At 38.4% G+C, this 23,954-nt stretch overlaps 1 protein-coding gene across 1 annotated transcript in view; it reads right to left on the reverse strand.

Moving 5' to 3' along the window:
- Positions 1–23,954, reverse strand: part of LAMA4 (laminin subunit alpha 4) — a 141,364-nt gene that overhangs the window by 34,492 nt on the left and 82,918 nt on the right. The window contains exons 12-18 of the mRNA XM_036249053.1: positions 20,374–20,490; positions 16,010–16,158; positions 12,369–12,510; positions 11,436–11,532; positions 5,639–5,755; positions 3,476–3,655; positions 73–212 (exon numbers count right to left, since the gene is read on the reverse strand). Of these exons, the coding sequence (XP_036104946.1) occupies positions 73–212; positions 3,476–3,655; positions 5,639–5,755; positions 11,436–11,532; positions 12,369–12,510; positions 16,010–16,158; positions 20,374–20,490 (942 nt within the window). The remainder of the gene's footprint in view (positions 1–72; positions 213–3,475; positions 3,656–5,638; positions 5,756–11,435; positions 11,533–12,368; positions 12,511–16,009; positions 16,159–20,373; positions 20,491–23,954) is intronic.

Consider the following 23,954-nt stretch of genomic DNA (forward strand, 5'->3'; position numbering starts at 1 on the left):
GCTCTGGAAGCTGCTTTTGTTGTTCTCATTGTCACTGAGTGACTGATGCTGATGACTCTTTTCATGGGTTACCTTGCTGGCGACACTTCTGGTCTGAGCAATGAGTGCTCGGATCCTCTGGATGCTAGCAGACACGTTGCTTGCAGGCCGCTTCTGCTCAACTGTACGAAGCTGATCCAACAGCTGAGGAACAACCTCTGTCAGATTTCTTACTGCAGTTAATAAAAATTAATAACTTGAGTAAATATCTCATTATTAACTACATTACAGGAATCAGGGGAAGAGATAAATACATGGTTACTTCTGGTAGAACTATAAGAAATTCTTTTTAATCCTGAAAAACGAATAGCTAAGCCCGAGGCATAATCAATTTCTATTTTGTGACACTTATAGCACATGCTGATTTATAAATGTATGCAGAACAAGCTGACCTATAAAGTACATGCCTAAAGGGCAGGATCCACAACAAATGTGCAGACGCTCCTTTCACCACACAACACAGGTTCTGCTTCCACTTCTACTATAACTGATAGAAGAGCTTTAAAAACGCTGGGCAAGTCCGGCTTGTGTGGCTCAGTGGTTGAGTGCCAACCTATGTACCAAGAGGTCGCCGGTTTGATTCCTGGTGAGGGCACATGCCCAGGTTGTGGGCCTGATCCCTAGTGGGGGGCATGCAGGAGGCGGCCAATCGATGTTCTCTCTCATCGATGTTCTCTCTCATCAATGTTCTTTCTCATTGATGTTTCTATTTCTCACTCTCCCTTCCTCTCTCTCTAAAATCAAGAAAGGAAAAAAAAAATGCTGGCAAAAGGAGGTGGAAACGTTGTTTTCCAGGACGCTCATTCATACCTCACACTGCTGCCTCAACGGTCCCAGCAGAGGTCGAGGTAGATGGAGGAGACAAGGGAGCACCTAGAAGAGTGGCAGTTGTGCCAGGGTGTGCGTGGGCAGCTGTGGGCCAAGGACCCAGGCAAGGGTGATGATACAAGCAGATCATACTGACTTTTTAGGTTCTGTTTTGTTTATGTTTTTTGATGTACAGCATAAACATAGAAAAGAACATGCATCATAAAGCTGCAGCCTGATGGGAGAAACCCCAAACACGGAGAGTGGCATCACTCGCCAAAGTCTCATGAACTGCAGCAGTGGTTCTCACATGGGGTCCCCAGATCCATGGTGTCCGCTTTACCAGGGAACTTGTTAGAAATGCAAATAACTTGGCCCTGTCCCAAACCTACTGAATCAGGAACTCAGGGAGTAGGGCTCAGATGATTCGGATGCACACTAGTGTTTGAGAAGCAATGGGCTAGAGAATGAAGATCTTGTGGATGTTTTTCCACCTAGAGTCAGGGCCATGGTCATTGAGCATTATTAACAGCTGGATAAAAGCAAGCCTTTTACTGAAATGAAACTAAACTCAGATTGAGGAGAATATGTCAGTGAAGACCAAGGAAATATCTCTTTTCTGCACTAAGGAAATAAGGTGCTTCTCCAGCATGAAGAAAGGAATTATATACAATAATAGCAATTATCAGTTTATTGCATTGATTAGTACAGAAGTAAATAGTTCTTGTTTGGATCACTGACCACAATAGCCATTTTATAATATAATAATCTTTAAAAATTGGAGGTAATAAAGTACATTTAAAGTATTACATTAAATTTTGATTATGGAAATGTATATGACAGGGTTCCCCTGCCTTCAGCTCTCGCAGAGAAAGGAAGCCATCTTATCTGAGCGTCTTTATAAAGTATCTTAAATTATGGTATGCCCTTTCACTTACTTGGTTTTGAGCCACAAAATACTGTTTGAGCAAAACACAGTAACTTGAAACAATTTCAATTTAGTGCTAGTTCTGGATGCTTACTGAAATCACTGATAGAACTACAAACAGAGGGGAAAATTTAACATAGATTGAGCAAATATTCCTGAGGCAATATCTTTGTAAATGTAAATGTTGAATGTCATATTGGCAAGTCTTTATTTATTTTATTTTTATTGTTGACACTATTACAGATGTCTCCCATTTCCCCCACTTTGCCCACCTCCACCCAGTGCCAACCCCCTGCCCACCCCGGCCTTCACCACACTGTTGTCTGTCCATGGGCTATGCATATATGTTCTTTGGCTAATCTTTCATTCAGTCCCTCCACCCAACTCTTCCCTCTCTGAGATCTGTCAGTCTGTTCCATGTATCCATTTGTGTAGGCAGCTCTTTCAAAGATCAAGTTTTTAAAAGCAATTGAGTGGTTACATGAAAGAACTCATGACTATATACTTAAAAGATGAACATAAAAGAGCTAGCTTCCTGTTATGGGAATGGATATTTGTGACTTGGCATCAAATTTCTAGTGATCATCTATGGATTAATAAAGTTGTTACTTAATTCAGATGAAAGTAAAGGTAATATGGTCTGCAAAACCATGGATGATTAAAAAACTTAAAGATACATAAAACACAAAACCATGTTTGAGAATAGAAAGTTCTAGTCATGATGAAGACATAAATTAAGAGGTATGGAGAGACAATTAAAAAATATGAGACTGGCCCTGGCCGGTTTTGCTCAATGGTTAGAGCATCGGCCTGCGGTCTAGAGAGACCCGGGATCGGTTCCCGCTAAGGGCACGTACGTCGGTTGCAGTTTGTCCCCGGCCCTGGTTGATCGTACTGGTGGTAGCCACTCTATGTGTCCCTTTAACATCGATGTTTCTCTCTCTCTCTCTCTCTCTCTCTCTCTCTCTCTCTCTCTCTCTGTGTTCCTCTCCCTCCCTCCCACTCTACCTAAACAAAAGATGGAAAAATGTCCTCGGGTGAGGATAAAAAAATATATATATATGAGACTGGAAGAAAGAAAATTTCTCAAGTAATGTGTGATTTTAACATCTATGTGTAACTAAATGGATTAGGTAGGCATCTAAATATTTCCTGTTCACTGCTATCAATTTGTGTTCAAGTTGGCCAACGAACTGTCCTTAATGAGAAGCTTCAGTGATGCTTGGCCAGAATCAGCACTTGTTAGTAATAACCTGCTTTTCTGGGATAAGGACAAAGTAATGCTGTTTAGTATTGTAATATAGTAAATTTTTTTTCCTAAAAGCAAGATTGTGAAGATTATTTACTCTCACATGTGATTGACCTTCTTCCTGAAACGATCAGGCTTACATTGATAAAAACAGGTGCTGCTGTATTTTACATAGAAAATAATCATGACTCCTAACCAATTCATTTAGTGTTTATGTGAACTCTATCTATCTATCTATCTATCTATCTATCTATCTATCTATCTATCTATCTATCTATTTCATATGTACACACATATATTGATAGATAAACAGAGCAAAAGTTTTTCTCCTTATCTAAGCGAACTTGTATGGTATTCCATTCTGAAATCCAAATGAAGAAAATCGCTTTTTCACAAACTATGTGTGGCCAATTCCCCAACTGGATGCAAACTGAGAAATTTGTAAGTGATACCTGCATTTCTGGCAGAGTCCACTGCAGTGTTGTAAGCAGAAGAGTCAAAACTTTGCAGATTCTGTGACCAGGTGGTTAGATTGTCAGCCATCGGGGCAGTAGCCTGCTGGACTCCCATCGTTGTCTTGTTTGCTTCCTCAGTGATCAGCTTGGACTGACCGAGGCGCTGCTGAGCGTCACCTTCACACAGAGCACAAGGACACTCACTTTGCAGAGAAGCAGGACATTTGTTGGGAACATTATCATCCATTTATTCACTGGGTGAAACAGACTTTAAATTTTGAGCTTTTAAGCTAAACTAAGATCTTTAAATCTTTGTTAATGATGGTGTAAGTTGGGTTCACAGGAATATTGTAAGCAGTATTAATAAGTAAGCTTGAAAGACTCAAGTCTCATTAAAATCATGTAATACACTTAAAACATTTTTCAATTAGAGGTAATTAAAAAAAAAGTAATTAGTATTTCTTTAGGTTAGAGACCTGGTGAGAAAGCCACAGACAATTCATATGAGAGTTAACTCATAAAATGTTTATGTTGGATATTCAGTGTAAATATCACTTTCTTCTATGTGCAAAAATTTTTGCCATAAAGAATGATACCCCAGTATAAAAGTAAATTGGTAAAGAAAGGTATTTTTGATAAGAAAAGTAAGTTTCAAAAGAGCATATACAGCCCTGGCCAGTTTGGCTCAGCGGTTAGAGCGTCGGCCTGCGGTCCCGAGAGACCCGGGTTCGGTTCCCGCTGAGGGCACGTACTTCGGTTGCAGTTTGTCCCCGGCCCTGGTTGGTCGTGCGGGTGGCAGCCACTCGATGTGTCCCTTCACGTCGATGTTTCTCTCTCTCTCTTCCTTCCTCTCTCTCCCTCCCACTCTGTCTGTGCAAAAAATGGAAAAGTGTCCTCAGGTGAGGATTAAAAAAAAAAAAAAAAAAAAAAAAGAGCATATACAGTGAAATTAAACTTTTATTAAAAATCTATGTATTTAAAGTAAAAATATGTTTAAAAACAGAGTGTTTTTTTCCTAGGCAATGAGATTATAAAATATTTTTCTTCTCTTGTTCTTTCTTCTTATCTCTAGTTTTTAAATTTTTCTAAAATGCTCATGTATTATTTCTGCAATAAAAACAATAAAAAATCACTCAGGTGAGGTTGTAGCTTTAATTTATTTTTTAACTATAGAAGTGTTTTTATTTATTTTTTCTTTTCTATTAATTTATTTTTGTTACAGCTGTTTCTCCTTTTTTCCCCATTGACACCCTCCTCCCCATCCCCAGCTTTGTTGTCCATGTCCATCGGTGGGAAGAGATAAACCACAGAGCTTTAATTTTTTTTTAAAGTGGAAAAACATTGAATTCAACCTTCTGAACTCTGGTGAAAGTAGCGTTGAATCCTGGGTCTGCTTCTTTTTTGGAATTGTGCCCTTTGGAGCAATTTCCTAACCTTGACAAGCCTCGGGATACTTTCCCATGGGAGATAATGTGTGTAAAGCACAGCCAGGGCCTCGCACGCGGTAGCTGTGACGGTGCTGAGGCTGGGACTCTCGGTGGGACACCCCCGGCAGGGCTTTGGTGTGCTAGAGCCCTGCAGCTGGGTTTGCTGTGTGCAGTCGAGCAACCACACCCAGCGCTCACGTTTTAGCGCTCACTGTGCCGGGGAAGTGATCTGTTTCCAATCACGTCTTCCTAACATACCACTGTAGTCTCAGATGGGGCAAGATGCGTGCTCTTGCTTCTCTCCTTGCTTCCCTGTAAGAATGATGTGGCAGCTGCTTACGTTTGGGGCCAGAGAAATCCATAAACCATAATAGGGCATATTTATTAATGAAGAAGGATGGTCACGACAAAGTAAGTTATTGAACAATATGTAAAAGCAGTATGATTCTATAAACACACACACACACACACACACACACACACACACACACACACACACACAATTGGAGGAAAATTCTCTCAAATTTAATTGTCAGCCTTAGATGGTGTGGTTTTCCAGAATGTGTGTGTGTGTGTGTGTGTGTGTGTGTGTATAATGAACATAGTTTCTTTTGTCATCAGAAAACAATATTTATTTATAAAAAGGTTGATAAGCAAGGAATACTTCCTCAAAGGTTTATCTTAATACCAGTGAACAAACAGATGAGGCGTATGTTCTGTCTGTGATCCTTACCTCTTTCTGTGGCTTGTAGTTGCTTAATGGCATCATTTAATCTGCTTTTAAGGGCACTCTTTCTTGCTACAGCTCCACCCACACGCCTGCTGGTGTCAGCCACTGCCTCATCATTGTCTGTGGAGAAGAAGCCGAAAAAACTACCAGTGGGGCCAGGATGCCAGGAATTCTCCATTTCAACACGAAAAATTCTGATTTGTACCATGGAGTCATCTGCAATATTCTGAATATGGCATGAGCATAGGACACCAGTTCTGGAAAGCGGCATTTTAATTAAGAGGTACAGGATTGCAGAAAACGTGTACACTGCTTGAAAATGATTTCAGATGTCATCCAGAGACTCATGACAGGTGAAGAGATAATGGCTAATTTCTTTGAAAAATATAGCACCTAGCAGCACAATTGATAAACAGCTGAAAAGATCCATCTATATTTATGGTGATTGCTGGTTATGTAAGAATAATTCTTTTATTTATTTATTTATTTATTTATTTTAATCCTCACCAGAGGATATTTTTCCATTTTTTGTACAGATAGAGTGGGAGGGAGAGAGAGGAAGGGAGAGAGAGAGAGAAACATCGACGTGAAGGGACACATCGAGTGGCTGCCACCCGCACGACCAACCAGGGCTGGGGACAAACTGCAACCGAAGTACGTGCCCTTAGCGGGAACCGAACCCGGGTCTCTCCGGACCGCAGGCCGACGCTCTAACCGCTGAGCCAAACTGGCCAGGGCTAATTCTTTTATTTTCGAAATTGTTTTAACACAATTTTAATTGATACACAGCATACATCTCGGAAAGGGCACACATTATAAATGCACACCTTGCCCGGCTGGTGTCGCTCAGTGGTTGAGTGTTGACCCACGCACCAAGAGGTTACCAGTTCCAGTCAGAGCACATGCCTAGGTTGTGGGCCAAATCCCCAGTGGGGAGCATGCAGGAGGCGGCCAATCGATGTTCTCTCTCATCAATGTTTCTATCTCTCTCTCCCTCTCTCTTCCTCTCTCTCTCAAGTCAATAAAGAAAAAAAAATTAAAAATAAAATAAAATAAAATAACTGCACACCTTGATGAATTTTTGCAAATCAAGAACAAAATATAACCAGTGTCCAGGTCAAGAACGCGGAGTGTTCTTAGCACCCTTACAGTTTCCTGGGACTTCTGTGGTTACCCAAAGATGACGACTATTCTGAATTCTACAACTGTTAGTTGTGTCTGTTTTTAAATTTTATTAAAAAAAATAATACTGTATTTTAAATATTTTTTATATCTCTGTTTTAATTTCTATAGACTTTATTCTTGATACTTGGTAATTTAAGTCTTCCATCTTTGTTATTATTCTTCAAAATTGTGCTGGCTATTCTTACCCCCTCCTCCACACACACATTTCCACAGAAATGCTAGAGTTATTCTACATATAGTGTTGGTACTTTAATTGGTATTATATTGAATCTATAGATAAATTTTGCTGAACTGTCATTTTTACAGAATTGAGTCTTAATTCAGTTTTAATTACTCTTCTTTAGATCTAAATTCTCATTTTGATCTTTATTTATTTAGAACTTCTTTAATTTCTTTCAGTAGTGTATTACAGTTTACTTGTAGAAATCCTAGCATCTTTCATCAGATTTATTGCTAGGTATTTTATGCTATTGCAAATGATGCTATTTAAAAAAGTTAATTTCTAATTAGTATACATAGAACTAAACTGGATTTTACACATTGAATTTATAATGTGGGGCTTCCCAGTCTTGCTTTCATCTTTGGTGGGAAAGCTTTCAAAATTTCAGTATTAATTTGCTGAATATTATTGTATTATTATTTATTGAATTATGAAAGCTTAAGTCTATGCCTAGTTTGCTATGAGTTTTTTTATATGTTTTTATTGATTTTTTTAAAAGAGAGAGGAAGGGAGAGAGAAATATCGATGTGAGAGAGATACATCTATCGACTGTCTCCTGCACGTCCCCCTACAGGGGGTCAAGCCCATAACCCCAGCACGTGTCCTGACCAGGAATCAAACCTGGACCTCTCAGTCTATGGGACAATGCTCAATCCACTGAGCCACACTGGCCAGGCATGAGTTTTTTAAAAAACATGAATGGGTATTGAATTTTGTTAAATAATTTTCCTGCATGTAGTGAGATAATCATATAAATTTTGTTCTGTATTTTGTGAGTGTGGTGAATTACTATTAATGTTTTAAATGGTAAACTATCCTTGAAATCTGAAATAAAATTAACTTGGTCATGTATAACCATTTTTATGTATGCTAGATATGATTTGCTAATATCTCGATCAGGATTTTCATATCTCTTTATGAGAGAATTTGGCATATAACTTTCATTTTTGATAATGTCCTTGTCAGATTTTGGTATCTACATTTTGTTTGCTTCATGGAGCAAATCTGAGAGTCTTTCCTCTTTTTCTATTTTCTAGAAAAATTTATATATGAATGGTGTTATTTCTTCTTTAAAAGTTTGGAGGAATCCATTGATGCCTTGAGGTTTCTTTGTGGGAAGAAAATTACTGATTAAATTTATTATAGCCCTGGCCAGTTTGGCTCAGCGGTTAGAGCATTGGCCTGCGGTTCAGAGAGACCCAGGTTCGGTTCCCGTTAAGGGCGTGTACCTTGGTTGCAGTTTGTCCCCAGCCCTGGTTGGTCGTGCGGGTGACAGCCACTTGATGTGTCCCTTTCACATGGATGTTTCTCTCTCTCTCCTCCTGCTCTGTCTGAACAAAAAGTGTAAAAATGTCCTCGGGTGAGGATAAAAAAAAAAAATTTATTATAAATATGTATGTACACACAGTCTATCAGATTTTCTATTTTTTTCTTGTTTCAGTTTTGATAGTCTTTTTCTTATAAAATTATTCTTGAAAGTGTCCTTGTAGCATAGTCCCTAAACTAGGTTATCTTGGACAAATCCAAACAAGTCAGGACATAACAACCTGCCATCTCAACTGAAGGATCAGCTTCTCCAAAATATTGGGTTTATCTTTGTTTACTTTACAAAGCGTCAAGGAATTAATGCTTCTTGATAAACAGAAAAATATTTTTTCCGTTCCCATTATATGCTTTTTTAAAATTTGCTGTGGGTTTGTAAATATGTACTCTACCATGGTGTACTTATTTTTTAAAAATTATAGTCTGGTATGCTTGGTTTATTGTTCAGTTTATCTTTTTTCCCACACGTGAATAATGGGTATACAATGGGTGGTGCTTAGTTGATCCTGTCACCAAGTACAATGTAACTAAAGTACAAGCATTTCTTTCTTATTTCCTCTGGGCAGTGCCAAGAATTTTCCAGAATTCAAGGAGGGGTTTAAACATGCTTTGTAGTTGCACTCTCTCTCCCTCTTTTGACTTCACTTTTTGAATATTGCGGTACAAAAAACCTTTTTCTTCTCTTTCTTTTGGGTCTTGTGACTACAAACAACACTGGCTGATATACTGAGAAAGGATGTATTTAACTCTAGATTTGGAGCTCTTGATAAAAATAGGAGAAAAAAATCTATTTTGGGCTGGATGTTTATAAGAAGAAACGTTTCATAAAAAGTGTGTTCTATTTGGAACTTATTATTTTACATAAACATTTTTTTTTAATTTTACAAATGAAGTCAATAGAATCTTTCTTTAAATAGCTGCTTCCCTAGTTTATTATAAATTGCTAACTATTTCACAATGAATAGAAGGAAGAAAATGAAGATGATTGACCATTGACAGTCATTTGGATATAAATTAACAGTAATCTGAAATTATAATGTAACTCAGTAGATGAATATGGCTCAACTTGAAATTTAAATTTATATCACAAACATGTGTATTGTTTAAAGGGAGACAAGTTCTTAGCCACACAGTCCTAACTTCCCTTCAGTGTCCCTTTTACAAATAAAAAAATGAAGGGGTTTAACCAAACAAGATCATGAAATAGGTGACAAAATCTACAATATATTCAAGAAGATTGATACAGAGAGATTTATCTATATAAAAAAGATGGAAATTTGAAGAGATATAATTCCCAAAATAGAAAAATTGCTTTAATGAGGTTCAATAACTCAATAAGCACAGGATTGAGAAAATACCTTGCAAATTATCAAGGAGAATAAAGGATTTAAGTCATTGAATCATGAAGATCTGCATATTCTGGTTCTTATATCACATGAAACAAAAACAATACATAGATACATTTACTTAAAAATATTTTACTATTGCCCTGGCCGGTTTGGCTCAGCGGTTAGAGCATCGACCTGCGGTCCAGAGAGACCCAGGTTCGGTTCTCGCCAGGAGCCAGTACCTCCGTTGCAGTTTGTCCCCAGCCCTAGCTGGTCATGCGGGTGGCAACCACTCTATGTGTCCCTTTCACGTCGATGTTTCTCCCTCTCTCTCTCTTCCTCCCACTCTATCTGAACAAAAAACGAAAAAGTGTCCTCGGGTGAGGATGATAAAAACAAAAACAAAACAAAACAATTTTACTATTAATCAAATTCTTTACTGTGGCTACTCTAATTCTTTTCTAAAGAGTATATTCAAGACTGCACTTATATAATTACTTAGAATCGCAAAACTTAATAGCATTTTTATTGCCTTTGTTTATCCAAAGACAAAATAATGCTTAGTTTATGATAATTAAATAGTTAAATGTTCTGCTTATAAAAAACAAATGCATTTATTTTCCATGTATTTCTTTGTTAACATAAAAAAGCACAGTTAGACTTGAGATTAATTGCTCTGATAAAATTACACAAAGTTTTCAGTTTCAAGCTTGGCCTTTGTTTTTAGGTGGTAATTAGAAGTTAGCTAGATAATGGATTTCCAATCTCATTAGTCAATGCTCAAATATCCTTAGAAATGAATTCATTACCTCAGAGATGAATAGGGTTCAGTGAAATTCTTATTCAATTCAATTGTTTTTAAGAGTAACTTGCAAGATTCAAAATTGACTAAAATGATTCACTCTCATTTTCTCCTCCCTCTCCCACTCCTGGGGGTACTTGCATCAGCAGATGTAAACACCAGCCTTTGAAAATGCTTCCTTCCCCATGGTCATTAAGCTTGTCCTAACTACAGTAAACTTGAAAAACACAAACTACAAGAAAGAGCAAATAACCAAAGGCTTTGTGGTACCCTGTCCTCCCAACCCTCACAGTGATGACCTTAATGGGTCATCATTGGTGAAATTTTTAGGAACCTTCTGAATTGTCCAAGAAAGAATAAATATGTGCTTTCTAGTTTTAGCGTTAAGTGTGTTTTATGGCATCATTTCTCTAGAAATGGGTATTTATAGTAAGTTTCTATTAATTAGTCTATTTGATTAGCAAGAATATCCACCACATGTTTTACTATATAATAGGTGTTTTTTTAAAAAAATGTATTTTTTTTTTTTTCAGAGAGAGTAAGGGAGAGATAGAAACATGGATGGGAAAGAGAAACATGGATCACCTGCCTCTTGCATGCCCCCTAGTGGGGATTGAGCCTGCAACCCAGGCATATGCCCTGATGGAATCGAATAGGACCTCTCTCTCAGTCCATGGGATGATGCTCAATCCACTGAACCACACTGGCCAGGCAAAAGGTTTTATATATTTATTTATTTTTACCCACAATTTATTTTAAAATATCTAATCTTTGCTTTGTTACACCTTGACTCTGAGCAGGAGCCATTAGTGTATTATTCAGTTGAAATATCACTTATTCTTTAATCCTAGAATTTTGAAATCTGTCTACATGCAGAAATATTGTTTGAAAGGGGGAAAGCGTTATAAACCAGAAGGAGGCTGGGAAAGTGGAGATACTTACTGGAATCTGCCCTTGTTTGCAGTTGTCTGGCTTGAATGAGGAGGTTCTCACTTTCATCTTTATGGTAGATGATTTGAGTGTCGATCCCACTCACAGCCTACAAAGGAATTGAGTGGAGAGAGTAAGAATGAATGCAGAAGAGCTATTCATGACTTTAGAATTTAGATGATGCAGTTTATCTGCTAAATATCAAACAAAATTCATATAGCTTCATTTTCATGGTTCACCTTTGAAGTTCAAAGGTGAACATGAGACAATAATGTCCTCAGTGTTTTCAGAATAAAAGTTTTTTGAGGAAAATTCAGTGAACCAAGAATAGTGCCTGGCTGAGTCACCACCAAAGTGTTTGTTGTGTAGAAGCCATCAGCAAACAAGTTTTGAGTTAAAAAAATCAAAAAGTGAAAGAGATTAAAAAGTAAAAGTTGCCAGTTATAAAAATAGTCACAGAGATGTAAAGTATAGTATTGGGAATATAGTCAATAATATTGTAATAACCATGCATGATGCCAGGTGGGTACTGGACTTAGGGCTGATCACTTCATAAGGTATATAAATGTCTAATCAATATGTTACATACCAAAACGAATATAATATTGTATGTTAACTTTAATTGGGAAATAAATTTAAAAAAAAAGAAAAAAATATGAATGTCTGCATAAAACATATTCTCTATCACCAGGAACTAGTCTTAAATATGTTTTATTCAGGGATCGTGTCTTCAACAAACTGACATTTGCTGTCTGGAGTAGGGCACATCTTGAAGAACTTGCACTATTGAAACATTCATAACATAAATAAAATGGTCTTTTCTTAGTTCTGCTCTTTCTGCCATTTGTATTACATTGGAAGATCAAGAGATGACATTAGAAAACTGAAAAGTCATATCTTGGAAAAGGCAACATAAAATGAACTTCAAAATAAGTGAATACTCACATCGTAAATTTGGTCAGTGATGTTCAAAGCCAATTCTGCTGTATCGTTGGCTTCACTAACATAATTGGCAATATTTTCATAGACATTTGAAGCATCCAAAGCCTTCTGAACCAGCCCATTCATATCTGAACTGTGTAAATTCCTGTTAATGAACAAACTTGTCATTATTTTTCCATCTTGCCTCTTGGGAAACAGGACCATTTTTAGGGCTTGACTGGAATATTTTCAGGACCACAGACACTTCCTGTTCAAAGTCACCTGGCTCGACAATGTTTTCCTAACTCCTTTCCTAGAGGCTCATCTCCTCTGAATTCCTCTGCCTTTGGTGACTCCAAAACCAGCTCCTTTTGACTTCATAGCAGCTGCTTGCCTGGCAGTAGCCATAGGAAAAGGAAATGATGATTTAACAACAGCCTTCTACACCTCTTTAAGTAAAGGTTTATGTGGTGGTGGTCAGGCAGAGGGATGACCCCAAAATCATCCCCATCTACTACTTACCCAGATCAACAATGCTCTCTCCCTTTCCATTAAAGAAACCAAGGCTCTCAGCGGGGGTGTGCAAACTCAGCATGGTGTTAGGTATCAGCTGGTTTTACTATTTATTCAACTTTATTTTCCTCTCTTCTTATATGGCCCTATTTCTTTTACATAATAGATCATATATTTCCTTAACGAGGGGAATGACATGCGTGGAGCATTTATGTGCAGATACTGAGTTAGTGCTGTTCCATATATTATGTCTTTATTACTCACCACATTCATTACCAGAATATCATGTTCCCTTTTCACAGAAGCAAGTACAGCTCCGAGAGAGGGGACATGGCTTGCCAGGGCACACATCGGTAAGGTTTGTCTCACTCCTGAGGCCCAGCTGCCCCTTACTCACACATCTCCATTCATACTCACCCCACCTCTGTCCGATACAACACATTCTCTGCCTTTGCCCCTTTCTGGCCTCTGTAAGGTTCATCTAATATTTATTGAGTATTTGTCACACACCGGACACTCACACAGGTGTTGATAACAGGATATGCCTCAGAGGATTATTGATGTGAGGTACAGCAGGGGCAAAATATGTGAAATGATTGGTACCCTGCCTGGCACCCGGTAAACATCATGCTTTATTTTTATACCTTAGGTATTTCCTGAACCGGAATTTCAAACTAGTCAATCATTCATTTTATTGACAAATACTTCCTAACATGGCCACCCCCTTTCTGCAGTTCATACTCAGTTATTTGTCCCAATTTTGCTTAGTTATAAACCCACCACTTCTACCTTTTTTTCTTAGTTCCAAACACTGGTGAGTAGTATCTATTAATCCCTCAGTAACTTCCAGAATATTCTCTGTTACCAGGTATATGAGACTGCAGATCCCATGCTGGCTCATCTCTTCAAATGCCCTAACCCACTGAGCTCAGTCAATTGCTCCTCTGTCCAGTTTCAGTTCTTATATGCTCTCTAAGGCCCAGAGTGACTGCCTCTGTATTTCCTTGGCTACTTTCTTCTGTTTTGTTCAAGTCCATCATTATTCTGACTCCTCTGCAGCAGGGCTTACTTATCCATGAGGAAGAGTAGGGGCCCACAAAAATGTTTGCATATAAGTTTTTTAATCAGGACAAAAAAAGAGGGTAATGATTACATTAATTTTTATAATAAGGCAGTCATGACATATATTTTTAACGTTTTACGGAGGAAGGGGCCCACAGAGGCAAAAGTACTCAGGGCCCATGAAAGACATGCAGCCCTGCTCTGCAGAGGTAATTCTGATCTTGCCACTTCTTCCTCCCCTCAACCCCTTGTTCTTAGAAATGGCCCCGAAAGTAAAACCTGCAGAAGTTTTTTTTTTTTTTTAAAGATGAAAGAAATAATGTTTTACAAATATTTATTAATATTTTAGTATTTTGCTGGTTAGAGTGACAAGATGTCACCAAAGAGCTTGAAACAAAGCCTTTGTTACTTGTTTTTATTACTAAGCACAAAACAGGTACTACATCACTATACAAAATAAAATGTGCTTTTGAAATGGATGCTTCTTGATGAATCATGTTGATCTCTTCTTCGAGGTACAACATGCAAATCATTGGGCACCCGGATAGAGGTTGAGGAATGTTCACATTTTGAATAAAATATGTCTATAAATTTGGATGGTTCCCTGCATATATTTAGTCAGAAATATCCTAAACACAAAAGGGACTTCAGGGTGATTTCAGGTAAACCATGTGATAACTTAGAATCCTGATAGAACACTGTTCGTTGCAGAGTGACATTTAGAGAAGATGTGTGCTGGGATCCCAGTCAGTATGGTGGTTATTACACTGAGCAAAGAATTTGAAAAGTGCCATGGGAGGATCTCAAAAATAATATTCTACCAATACAGCATATCATCCAAAGCAGTATTTTGTTTGTTTGTTTATCTCATCCCTCCCCGACCCCTCACCTCCTGCCCCTCTCCTCTGAGGTTTGACAGTATGAACCATATTCTTTTCTATGTCTTTGGGTTTGTTTTGTTGATCAGCTTTTTTTGTTCATTATATTCCACAAATAAGTGAGATCATGTGGTATTTCTCTTTCTCTGATTGGCTTAGTTCGCTTAGCATGATACTCTTCAGAACCCTCCATGTCATCTCAAAGGATACAAGATCTTTCTTTCTTACAGCTACATAATGTTCCATTGTGTGTATGTACCATACTTTTTTATCCACTCACCTACTGATGGACACTTGGGCTGTTTCCAGATCTTAGCTATCGTAAATAGTGCTACTATAAACATAGGGGTACATATATTCTTTCTGATTGGTGTTTCAGGCTTCCAAAATAGTATTTTATCCAAGCTCCATTTTATTGCCTTTTTTTTTTTTGGCAATCAGGAATAAAAAAGTGATTTAAGTTTTGAACAGAAGTATACTATTGGTTCTTATTTTGTTCCTGACTTTTACTGATTCTCGTTTCTAATTGCCAGATTTGCAGTCCTTTCTCTATAATTCTCATTATTTATCTATTATTTCAAGGTCATGAGTTCACTTCCAATCTTTCAGTACATTTCAATTAACATTAATTGAGTGCCCAAGGGGTGCATGACTCTTTTCTAAATACTATGAGAAAAATTGTTCATTGATTTTTCTTTTAACAGGTGTCGAAATCAATAGATCCTGTTGGGCATTGTGCAGTGTTGAGAATATTTACTTGAAGTCAGTTGTATTGCCAAGTTCCAACCAGCTTTACTTAAGACACTGAAGTGTGGAAAGCTAATGCTGCCTATGAAATAAAGAGGCAATGATGGTAGATTTAGACCTCATAAAGGGATCTGATTTATTTGACAATAATTTTTGCAACAGTTACGCCTCTAAGCAAAATGCATTAGGTCATCCTATTAATAACTGTGAAACAGAACCCCTCACCCAAAACACAGGTCTAAGATCTGACAAGTTTTTGTTAACTGAAAAATTGTCTCCCCAAAGCAATTATAATAAAAAATGATTGGTTCTCAGACTGGCCATCAATAAACAAATAGAAAAGCAAACCCAACCCTCAAACCAACCTGCTAACACTTAATCCCAGTAACTCTGGCATACAGAATTGAATAAAAATAAGTTAATTAGCCCATGTAGATATTTGCATTTCTAAAACCAGGATATTACCTGCTAAGTTCATTAGCCTCTTGTTGAAGGTTGTATGCATGGTCAACAGCTTCTTGGACTAAACTATGACTGAGGTTAGTTAGGTTGGATAGCTTTCCTTGTAGTTCATTTCTGGCTCCATCTATTTCAGCATAAATCCCTGAGGCGTTCTAAAGAAATTATTTGGGAAAAAAAAATGAGTTGGATTAAAAAAAACAAACCTTAAAACATTTTTCCTAGGGAGCATCAGAAGATAATCTCTATTATTCCTCATTATGATGTTTAGTAAATTTCAGGCCAGGTGTACCTGAGCCTACAATAAATAGATATTTATCTATTTCTCTTGCATCTTCAACTACTTCTTCTCTACTGATTGCTTCCCTAGCATTCAGACATACTCTGCCATCTCTGATCTGAAAATAAAACACAACTAAACAAAAGAAAGTTAGCTTCTGTGACATTGCTCTCTCCTAGTTGGTCTCTTATTTTCTGGTCAGAAAAGAGACCTTAAAAGCTGGTGTTCCTCAGCCCTTTTCTCCATGAGAAATCTAACTCCTCTCTCTCAGCCCAGTCTTTTAGTCTTCCCATTCCTTCTCTGCTATCCTGCAGGAACGCTGATCTTTCTATTAAAGAAATCTGATTATGTTATTTCCCTATTTAAAATCAGCCATTGTTTTGCGGGTACAAATCCAATGCCTTAGCATGTCTTCATCAGCTGACCCCTCCTCTCACACCAATTTCACTTCTCGCCACTCCTCACCTTACTACACCCTATGGTCCAAACTTGAGCAACTAATTGTGGTTTTAATGCTCCAGAATTTTCCTGGCCCCTGTGTCCTTGCACATACTATTTTCCCTGTATGTGGAATACTGGTCCCTTCTTTCTGTCTGATCCATCTGGAAAAATTCAATTTATCCTTCCAAATTCAGCTCAAATATCATGTCCTTTGTGCAGCTATCCCTAACCTCTACAGGGTGAGTTCAGTACATTAATCCTCACCTGAGGGTATTTTTTCCATTGATTTTTAGAGAGAGTGAAAGGGAGGAAGGGAGGAAAAGGAGAGAGAGAAATATTGATGTGAGAGAGACACATCAGTTGGTTGCCTGCCACACAGGCCCTGACTGGGGCTAGGAATTGAAGCTGCAACCCAGGTATGTGCCCTTGACTGGAAATTGAACCTATGACCCTTCGATGAATGGGCTGACGCTCTAACAATTGAGCAACACAGGCCAGGGCAAGAAGGAACTCTTACCCTTTGAGACAGCATGGATGAACCTGGAGAGTATTATGCTACCGAAATAAGCCAATCAGAGCAAGACAAGTACCACGTGATCACACTTATATGTTGAATCTAAAGAACAAAATAAACTGACGAACAAAACAGAACCAAAGGCATGGATAAATGGAACAGAGTGACAGATCTCAGAGGGGAGGAGGGTGGAAGTACAAGAAGAGATCAACCAATGAGTATATATGCACATATGCATAGCCCACGGACACAGACAATAATGTGGTGAAGGCCTAGGAGGGGTGGGGTCTGGGTGGAGAGAGGCAAAGGAGGAGAAAATGGGGGACAGCTGTGATAGAGTCAATAATAAAATACTACTACTAATACTACTACTACTACTACTACTACTACTACTACTAAAAAGAGTCCTGGCTGGTTTGGCTCAGGAGAATCGCCCTGTGGACCAAAGAGTCGCAGGTTCAGTTCCGGTCAAGGGCATGTACCTCAGTTGCAGTTTGGTCCCCGCCCTGATCGGGGTCATGCTGGAGGCAGCCAGTTAATGTGTCTCTCTCACACCGATATTTCTCTCTTTCTTCTCTCCCTCCCGGCCTCTCATTCTATCTGAAGATAAATGGAAAAAGTATCCTTGGGTGAGGATTAAAAAAATAACAAAGAATTTGTGATTGTGCTACAAACCACTCTGAGTTCTTACTTGAAAACGTCAATTAAGCATTTGGATGTAAGAGTTTGAAACTCTGTGAAGGTATCAGAGTCAGAGGTATAAATTGTGACATAATGCATATAATTGATTTTTAAAGTCATGCAATTCAATGGGATTAACTAGGGAGAGAGTATAAATAGCAAGGAGGGCCCAGGACTGAGTACTGAGCCATGCATCATCCAGAGCAGGGATCAACTGCACCCAATGCCAAGTACGGCCCGAAGCCTGTTTTTATATAGCTCCTGACTAAGAACATTTTTTTACATTTTTAAGGAGTTGTAATGAATAAAACGAACAAAAACCAAGAAAAGAATCAGGGAGAGCAGTTGTATGTGGCCTGCAGAGCCTAAAATGTTTACCACAGAGAGGACGTGCAGCAGTGAAGCCAGCAAGAAAGGCTGGGAAGGAATGGCCAATGAGGTGGGAGGAGAGCAGGTGAGTGGGGTACTGGAGGAGCCAGGACAGGATCTTTAAATAAGGAGGGAGGGTTAACAATGTGAGGCTGAGGATGCTGAGAAGAGAGATGCAACCATGGTTCGGCTATGCTCAGGTTGCTGGTGACTTGGTCAAGCACAGCCTCGGTGGAGTGGCATGGACGCCCATTTGGAGTGGGTTGAGTACAGTAGACAGTGTGGAACTGGGGCAGGGATGCAAACGGCAACTGGAAATGACTTGAGGTCTTTTGCTCTGAGGCTGAGAATAGCAATGAGGAGGAAATTAGAGGGGAATTTATATGCATATATGTAGAACCAATGGACACAGACAATAGTATGGGGAAGGCGAGAGGGGGACAGGAGTTGGGAGGAGCAGGTCAATGAGAGAAAAAAGGGGGGACATCTGTAATACTTTCAACAATAAAGATAAATTTTAAAAAAATTCTAAGCTTGACAGCAGGTTCTAAATTCCTGCCCTATTTAATAGGCTTACATATAGTAAGCATTCAAATGTTTGAGCAAAGAATTATTATTATTATTACTATTATTATTATTTCAGCTATCTCCAAATCATGAAATAAAAGACCAGAAGTATAAAATATGTACATAATAGTAGAACATGTCTGTATGTTGGCAGTAATGATCCAGTGAAGAATAAGAACTGGGTGAATCAGAAGAGAGACAGAGAGACAGACTGCTTTCAGGAGCCATACCCTGTTACTCTGTTTTCAAGGTGAGGAAAGATAGGATTAGAAAACAGGTGGAGAAATGGGGCTTTGATGGGAGAAGAGACACTTTTACTATTTATTACAGGAAGGAAAGTAGACATCTGGATACAGATGCACGTGCACTGGTAGACTTGGGGAGGAATTACGAGGGGATTTCTCTTTGTTCTTAATCTTTAGTGAAGCATGAAGCAAATTCACCAGCCAGACTTATAGAAGAGGATGTGGTTTTCACACCAGTCATGTTAGCTGCCCTAATATGGTCACGGTGCTGGGGGTACTTGAGTTTATTGGGAGATATGGGGTTATAATTCTCAGGTGAGTACAGTAGGGGCATAGTATGGAAGTTAAGGGTGTTTGCAAAGAATAATTATGTTGATAATTTTAGCTGCTTAAGGAGGAAAGAGAGGATATGAGAAGATAACTGAAGTGAAGGTCTCCACGTGGCCAGAAAATTGTTGGAGTGGGCATTCTAGAGTGAGTGAGAGAAAAGATGGTACTCAAGGAGGGAGGTGCTTGAAACTGGGATTTGGGAGGAGGTACTGTTATTGATGACAAGACCTGGGTATGGCCATAAGAGGGATAACAAAGGTGGACCGGAGGAATAGCTTGTTTAACAGGAATTCAAGGAGCTGGAGGTCTGAGAGCCGGTGAGCTCATCCATCTGGATTTTGATCTAAGGACGGTGATGGGAGTAGGGATGGAGAGGAAGACCCGGAGCTTGGTGCTGAGAGAATGAGATGGTAATCAGATGACTTTAAAATGATATCCTTTCAAAGGTAATAAAATGAGCTAAGAGTAATTTGGTGATGGCTTGGTTCACTGCATTTAATTGGAAACTTTCTACTTTGAGAAGTATGACATTTATTGATTTTGACTGCCAGCTTTATTAAACACACAACTTATGAGTAAAGAATGAGTAGGATGGACCTAGAGCTGCACTTTCAACAGAACTTTCTGTGATGCTCTCTGTGCTGTGCACTATAGTAGCCACTACACACACGTGGCGCTATTGAGCACTTGAACTGTGGCTAATGTGACTAAGAAAATACAATGTTAATTTAATTTAAAATCATTTAAATTTAAATTTAAGTAGCCATATATGGTCAGTGGCCACTGTTCAATGAGAGAAACTAAAAAATTCAGTCACCTGATTTTATTTTTATAATGCCAGCTAACTTGATAGGTTCGAATTGGATTAAATTATTTTGTGACGCTGAGCTGCTGTTTTAATCTGCTATCAATGCAAACACAAACAAGTCACATGTGTTCTTACCTTTATTATATCATCAAGTTCTGCAAGGGTCAGACGGGGCATTACCAGAGAGTCCAAAGATGTCCTCAGGGAGGCGTTCACCGCATCCATGTGTCCCCTCACTTTTTCATGTTGTTTCTATAGAAAGAAAGAGCAAAAGACAAAGAATAAAAGACGGCTTTAGAGAAAGCATCAGGGACAGTGGTCAACGTCAACTCATTGTCTTTGTACCCACACAGATCTGGGTTCCAATCTCAGCCCCACCACCTAATTGCTGTGCAAATTTGGGGAATTCTACCCTTTGAATGCTCAGTTTTCTCATTTATGGTATGAAGATAACAAAAGGAAGCATCTTTGGAGTTTTGAAGTATGTAATTGTGAATATTACTTAAAATATCATCATCTCAGAGTTAACACTTGACTCTTCTTCGTCAGTGTAAAGTGGAACCATGAACATAGGGTTGAATGTAGGCTCTCTATATGCAATAATTGGAAAATGAACTGATTCAAAAGTATTTATCATAGCACAAATAACTCATTTGAGTAGGAATAAAGCATATACGAAACAATCTTAATGTCCTTTAGGAGATTTAAAACAGCTTTATTATCAAATCATGACATTGTGACCTTGCTTTCTCCCACTCTGAGCTTATTATGGTAGGTGCTCAGAATTTTTGAGGAGCTGCTATTATATTTTTGATGAATGCTTTAATTTCCACCTTCACTATGGGGCAGGGATGTTGTGATTCTGAAGAAATACTATGGAGCTTCAAATGAGTTCCGAGTTTGAAAGCAACACATAATGAAACTTTGCGAAGAAAAAGTAAAAGACTCATTTTACAGTCTGAGTAAAAAATGAGTTAAAGTTACTTTAGAAACAGTAATTTAAGTTGGGGTTGAAATATATAAGCTATGATATAATCTAGGATATTCTAGAAATAATTACAGAAGCCCAGATACAGCAGGACATACATTAAAACTTAAGTTCATCTTAATGTCTTTTTTGCTTCCTGAAGTCTTTCCTGATTTAGTGGAAAGGAAGATGGAGTTCATCTTCTCCAAATATGTTGCCACAGGGGAAGATAAAGCTCTAGGGACAAGAAAGAATCCCATTTGCACATCTCTTAATGCAAGAACATTAAAAAAAATCAATTTCCCCTCAATATCTATCAAGCTTAATACAGTGTGACTATCTGGGGTTAATTATTCTTATCTCCACAAGGAGTAATTATACAGCTCTGCACAAAAGCAATATTTCAAAGTATATAAGAATGGGAGGCGAAAAATGTTGGTATTATTTAGCTCTCTCAGAGCAGTTGTATTTTTACAGAGTCTGAGAAATGACCCCATCCGGAAACCCTTGAGTCTGGGTTGCCTTTAGGGACAATGCTAACACCCTGAGGTACTCAGCCCTGCATGGTAAGTTCATTTGCAGTAGTTGGAAAATGATATGCTTCAAGTTAGAGAGTTTCCCTCACTTATTATATGTAACATTAGATAGAATGAATAAAATTAGCTTTGAAACAAAGATATTCCCATGGAAAGATGGTCAACTTGAACAAAAGAAAGTTTTGGAATCAAATAATTATGAAAATGCCGTAATTAGCACTATTCTGCATGCCAGTATCCATTTCACAAATAAAAAAAAAAGTTTCTCAATCTTTAAAAATGATAGAAACAGTCCTGGAAAGGCAGAGCTTTGGCTTATGAGGTTCTCTAAACAGTGCTTTTAAAGAGTATTTAACCTACTTTTGAAATACAGAATTTTATATCCTTATATCCATCTGATAAAGATTCTTATCATGCTGCTACCCTTTGGCATTGGGAGTAGGATAGGAAATAAATACATAATTATTCATTCTGTGGCTACTTGATACACATCAAAATGCTTTTTTTTTTTTTGGTGTTGTAATGAAGACTGGTATTTGGGGGTTATGATAACTGGTGAAATTAAAATACTTAGGCTGAGTAGGCGAGGCAGGTCCATTAACAGATGCCACAATACAGGACGAGATGGGCACAAGCAGTGCTATGAGATTGCTGAAGATGAGCTCCTGCTAATCTGGGAGGGTGGGGTCAGCCTCCTTGAACAGGTGATACCTGGGGTTATCCAGGTAAGGAAGAAAAGAAATCTGCTTTTCAGGCATATGGCATTATTGCTAGTGAGACTGTCTGCACTGAACATGGGAAGCAGGCAAATGGCAAGAGGCAGGGCTGAGGAGGCTGGCGCGGGCCCATGGGAGAACATGAGAAACATGGGAGAACATGTGAAGCCATGTGAAACAGCATGGACTATCCCACAGAACAGTGTCTTTCACATGTTTTTAACCATGACCCACAGTAAAAAATGCACTTTATGTTGCAATCCAATAAACATACATAAGTAAAATAGAAATGTGATGAAGCCGTTCCTTACTCTAGGTTATGTACGTGGATATTTTCTATTCTATTTTACTTCTTTTTTCCTCCCCTTTAAAAAAATGCTGGTTACAGCACTCAAAACTTATTTTATGATTCACTGGGTCAGTGGTTTCCAACCGGTGTGCCGAATAAGGTGCACTGGTGTGCTGCAAGAATTTTTGAAACATACAACACCTGGCTATTTGGTCAGGGGCACTGACCTCTTTTCCCTTAGACTGTCAAATAAAAAAATGACAGCAGCCAACACAAATATATATATATATTTGTCAGATCAGCAAAAAAATAATATATTTCTGGTGTGCCACGGAATTTCAGTAATTAGTTTATGTGTGCCATGAGATGAAAAAGGCTGAAAATCGCTGTGCTAAATGGTTCACAAGCTGGAGTGTCCATGGCACTGCCATAGGTGATAAGGAGAAAATGAAGGCTTTTAGTAGAGCAAAAAGTAGTCGTGATTAGGTGGGCCGCTCTGGCCGGATGGGGAGGATGGGTTGGAAGGGAGTAAAAATGCAGGAGAGAGAGGAGGAAGCTATCTTTATTGAGAAATGAAGTCCCAAACTAGAGAGGTAGAGAAATAGAAAAGAGAAAAGAGAGGTAAAAATATTCCTATGGTAAAATTGGCAGGATCCTGTGGTTGACTAGATGTGGGAGGTGGGAAAGGGGAAATTCAAGAATAAGGATGAGTCCCAGTAATGCTCTTGAAATCTACTTGAAGAAATTATTATTTTGTGTTGTAATATTGTTGCGTAAAATAATCATGCATTTGCTTAACAAAGAATGGTATCTTCACCACTATTATTCTAAAAAATATTGGCTAAGGGATAGCTGTAATTAGAAAACGGTGGTGATAAGAGTAATTTACTTTTATTTAGGGCATTTTCTAAGGACTTACTGAGAGATAGTGGTGACTGAAAATCAGGGTAGAGATCCTAATTTAAGTCAATTTTGCCAATCATAAAAATAAACATAACTAAGTTAATGAGTTTGCTCACAGCTGTTTCCTATTTTTTCACTCTAATATTTACAATACGTCCAAAGATGCATGTCTTCTTATCACATGACTCCTCTCGACGGTGGTGATTGTGAGTGCATGCATTGCTTGGCCCTGGATGGGTGGGTGTACACAAATCCTGGACCTATAAGGATAACTGCCTTTTGCAAGCTCAGGCACATCTGGAATT

Source organism: Molossus molossus, unplaced genomic scaffold, assembly GCF_014108415.1.
Source record: "Molossus molossus isolate mMolMol1 unplaced genomic scaffold, mMolMol1.p scaffold_m16_p_8, whole genome shotgun sequence".
Taxonomy (NCBI): domain Eukaryota; kingdom Metazoa; phylum Chordata; class Mammalia; order Chiroptera; family Molossidae; genus Molossus; species Molossus molossus.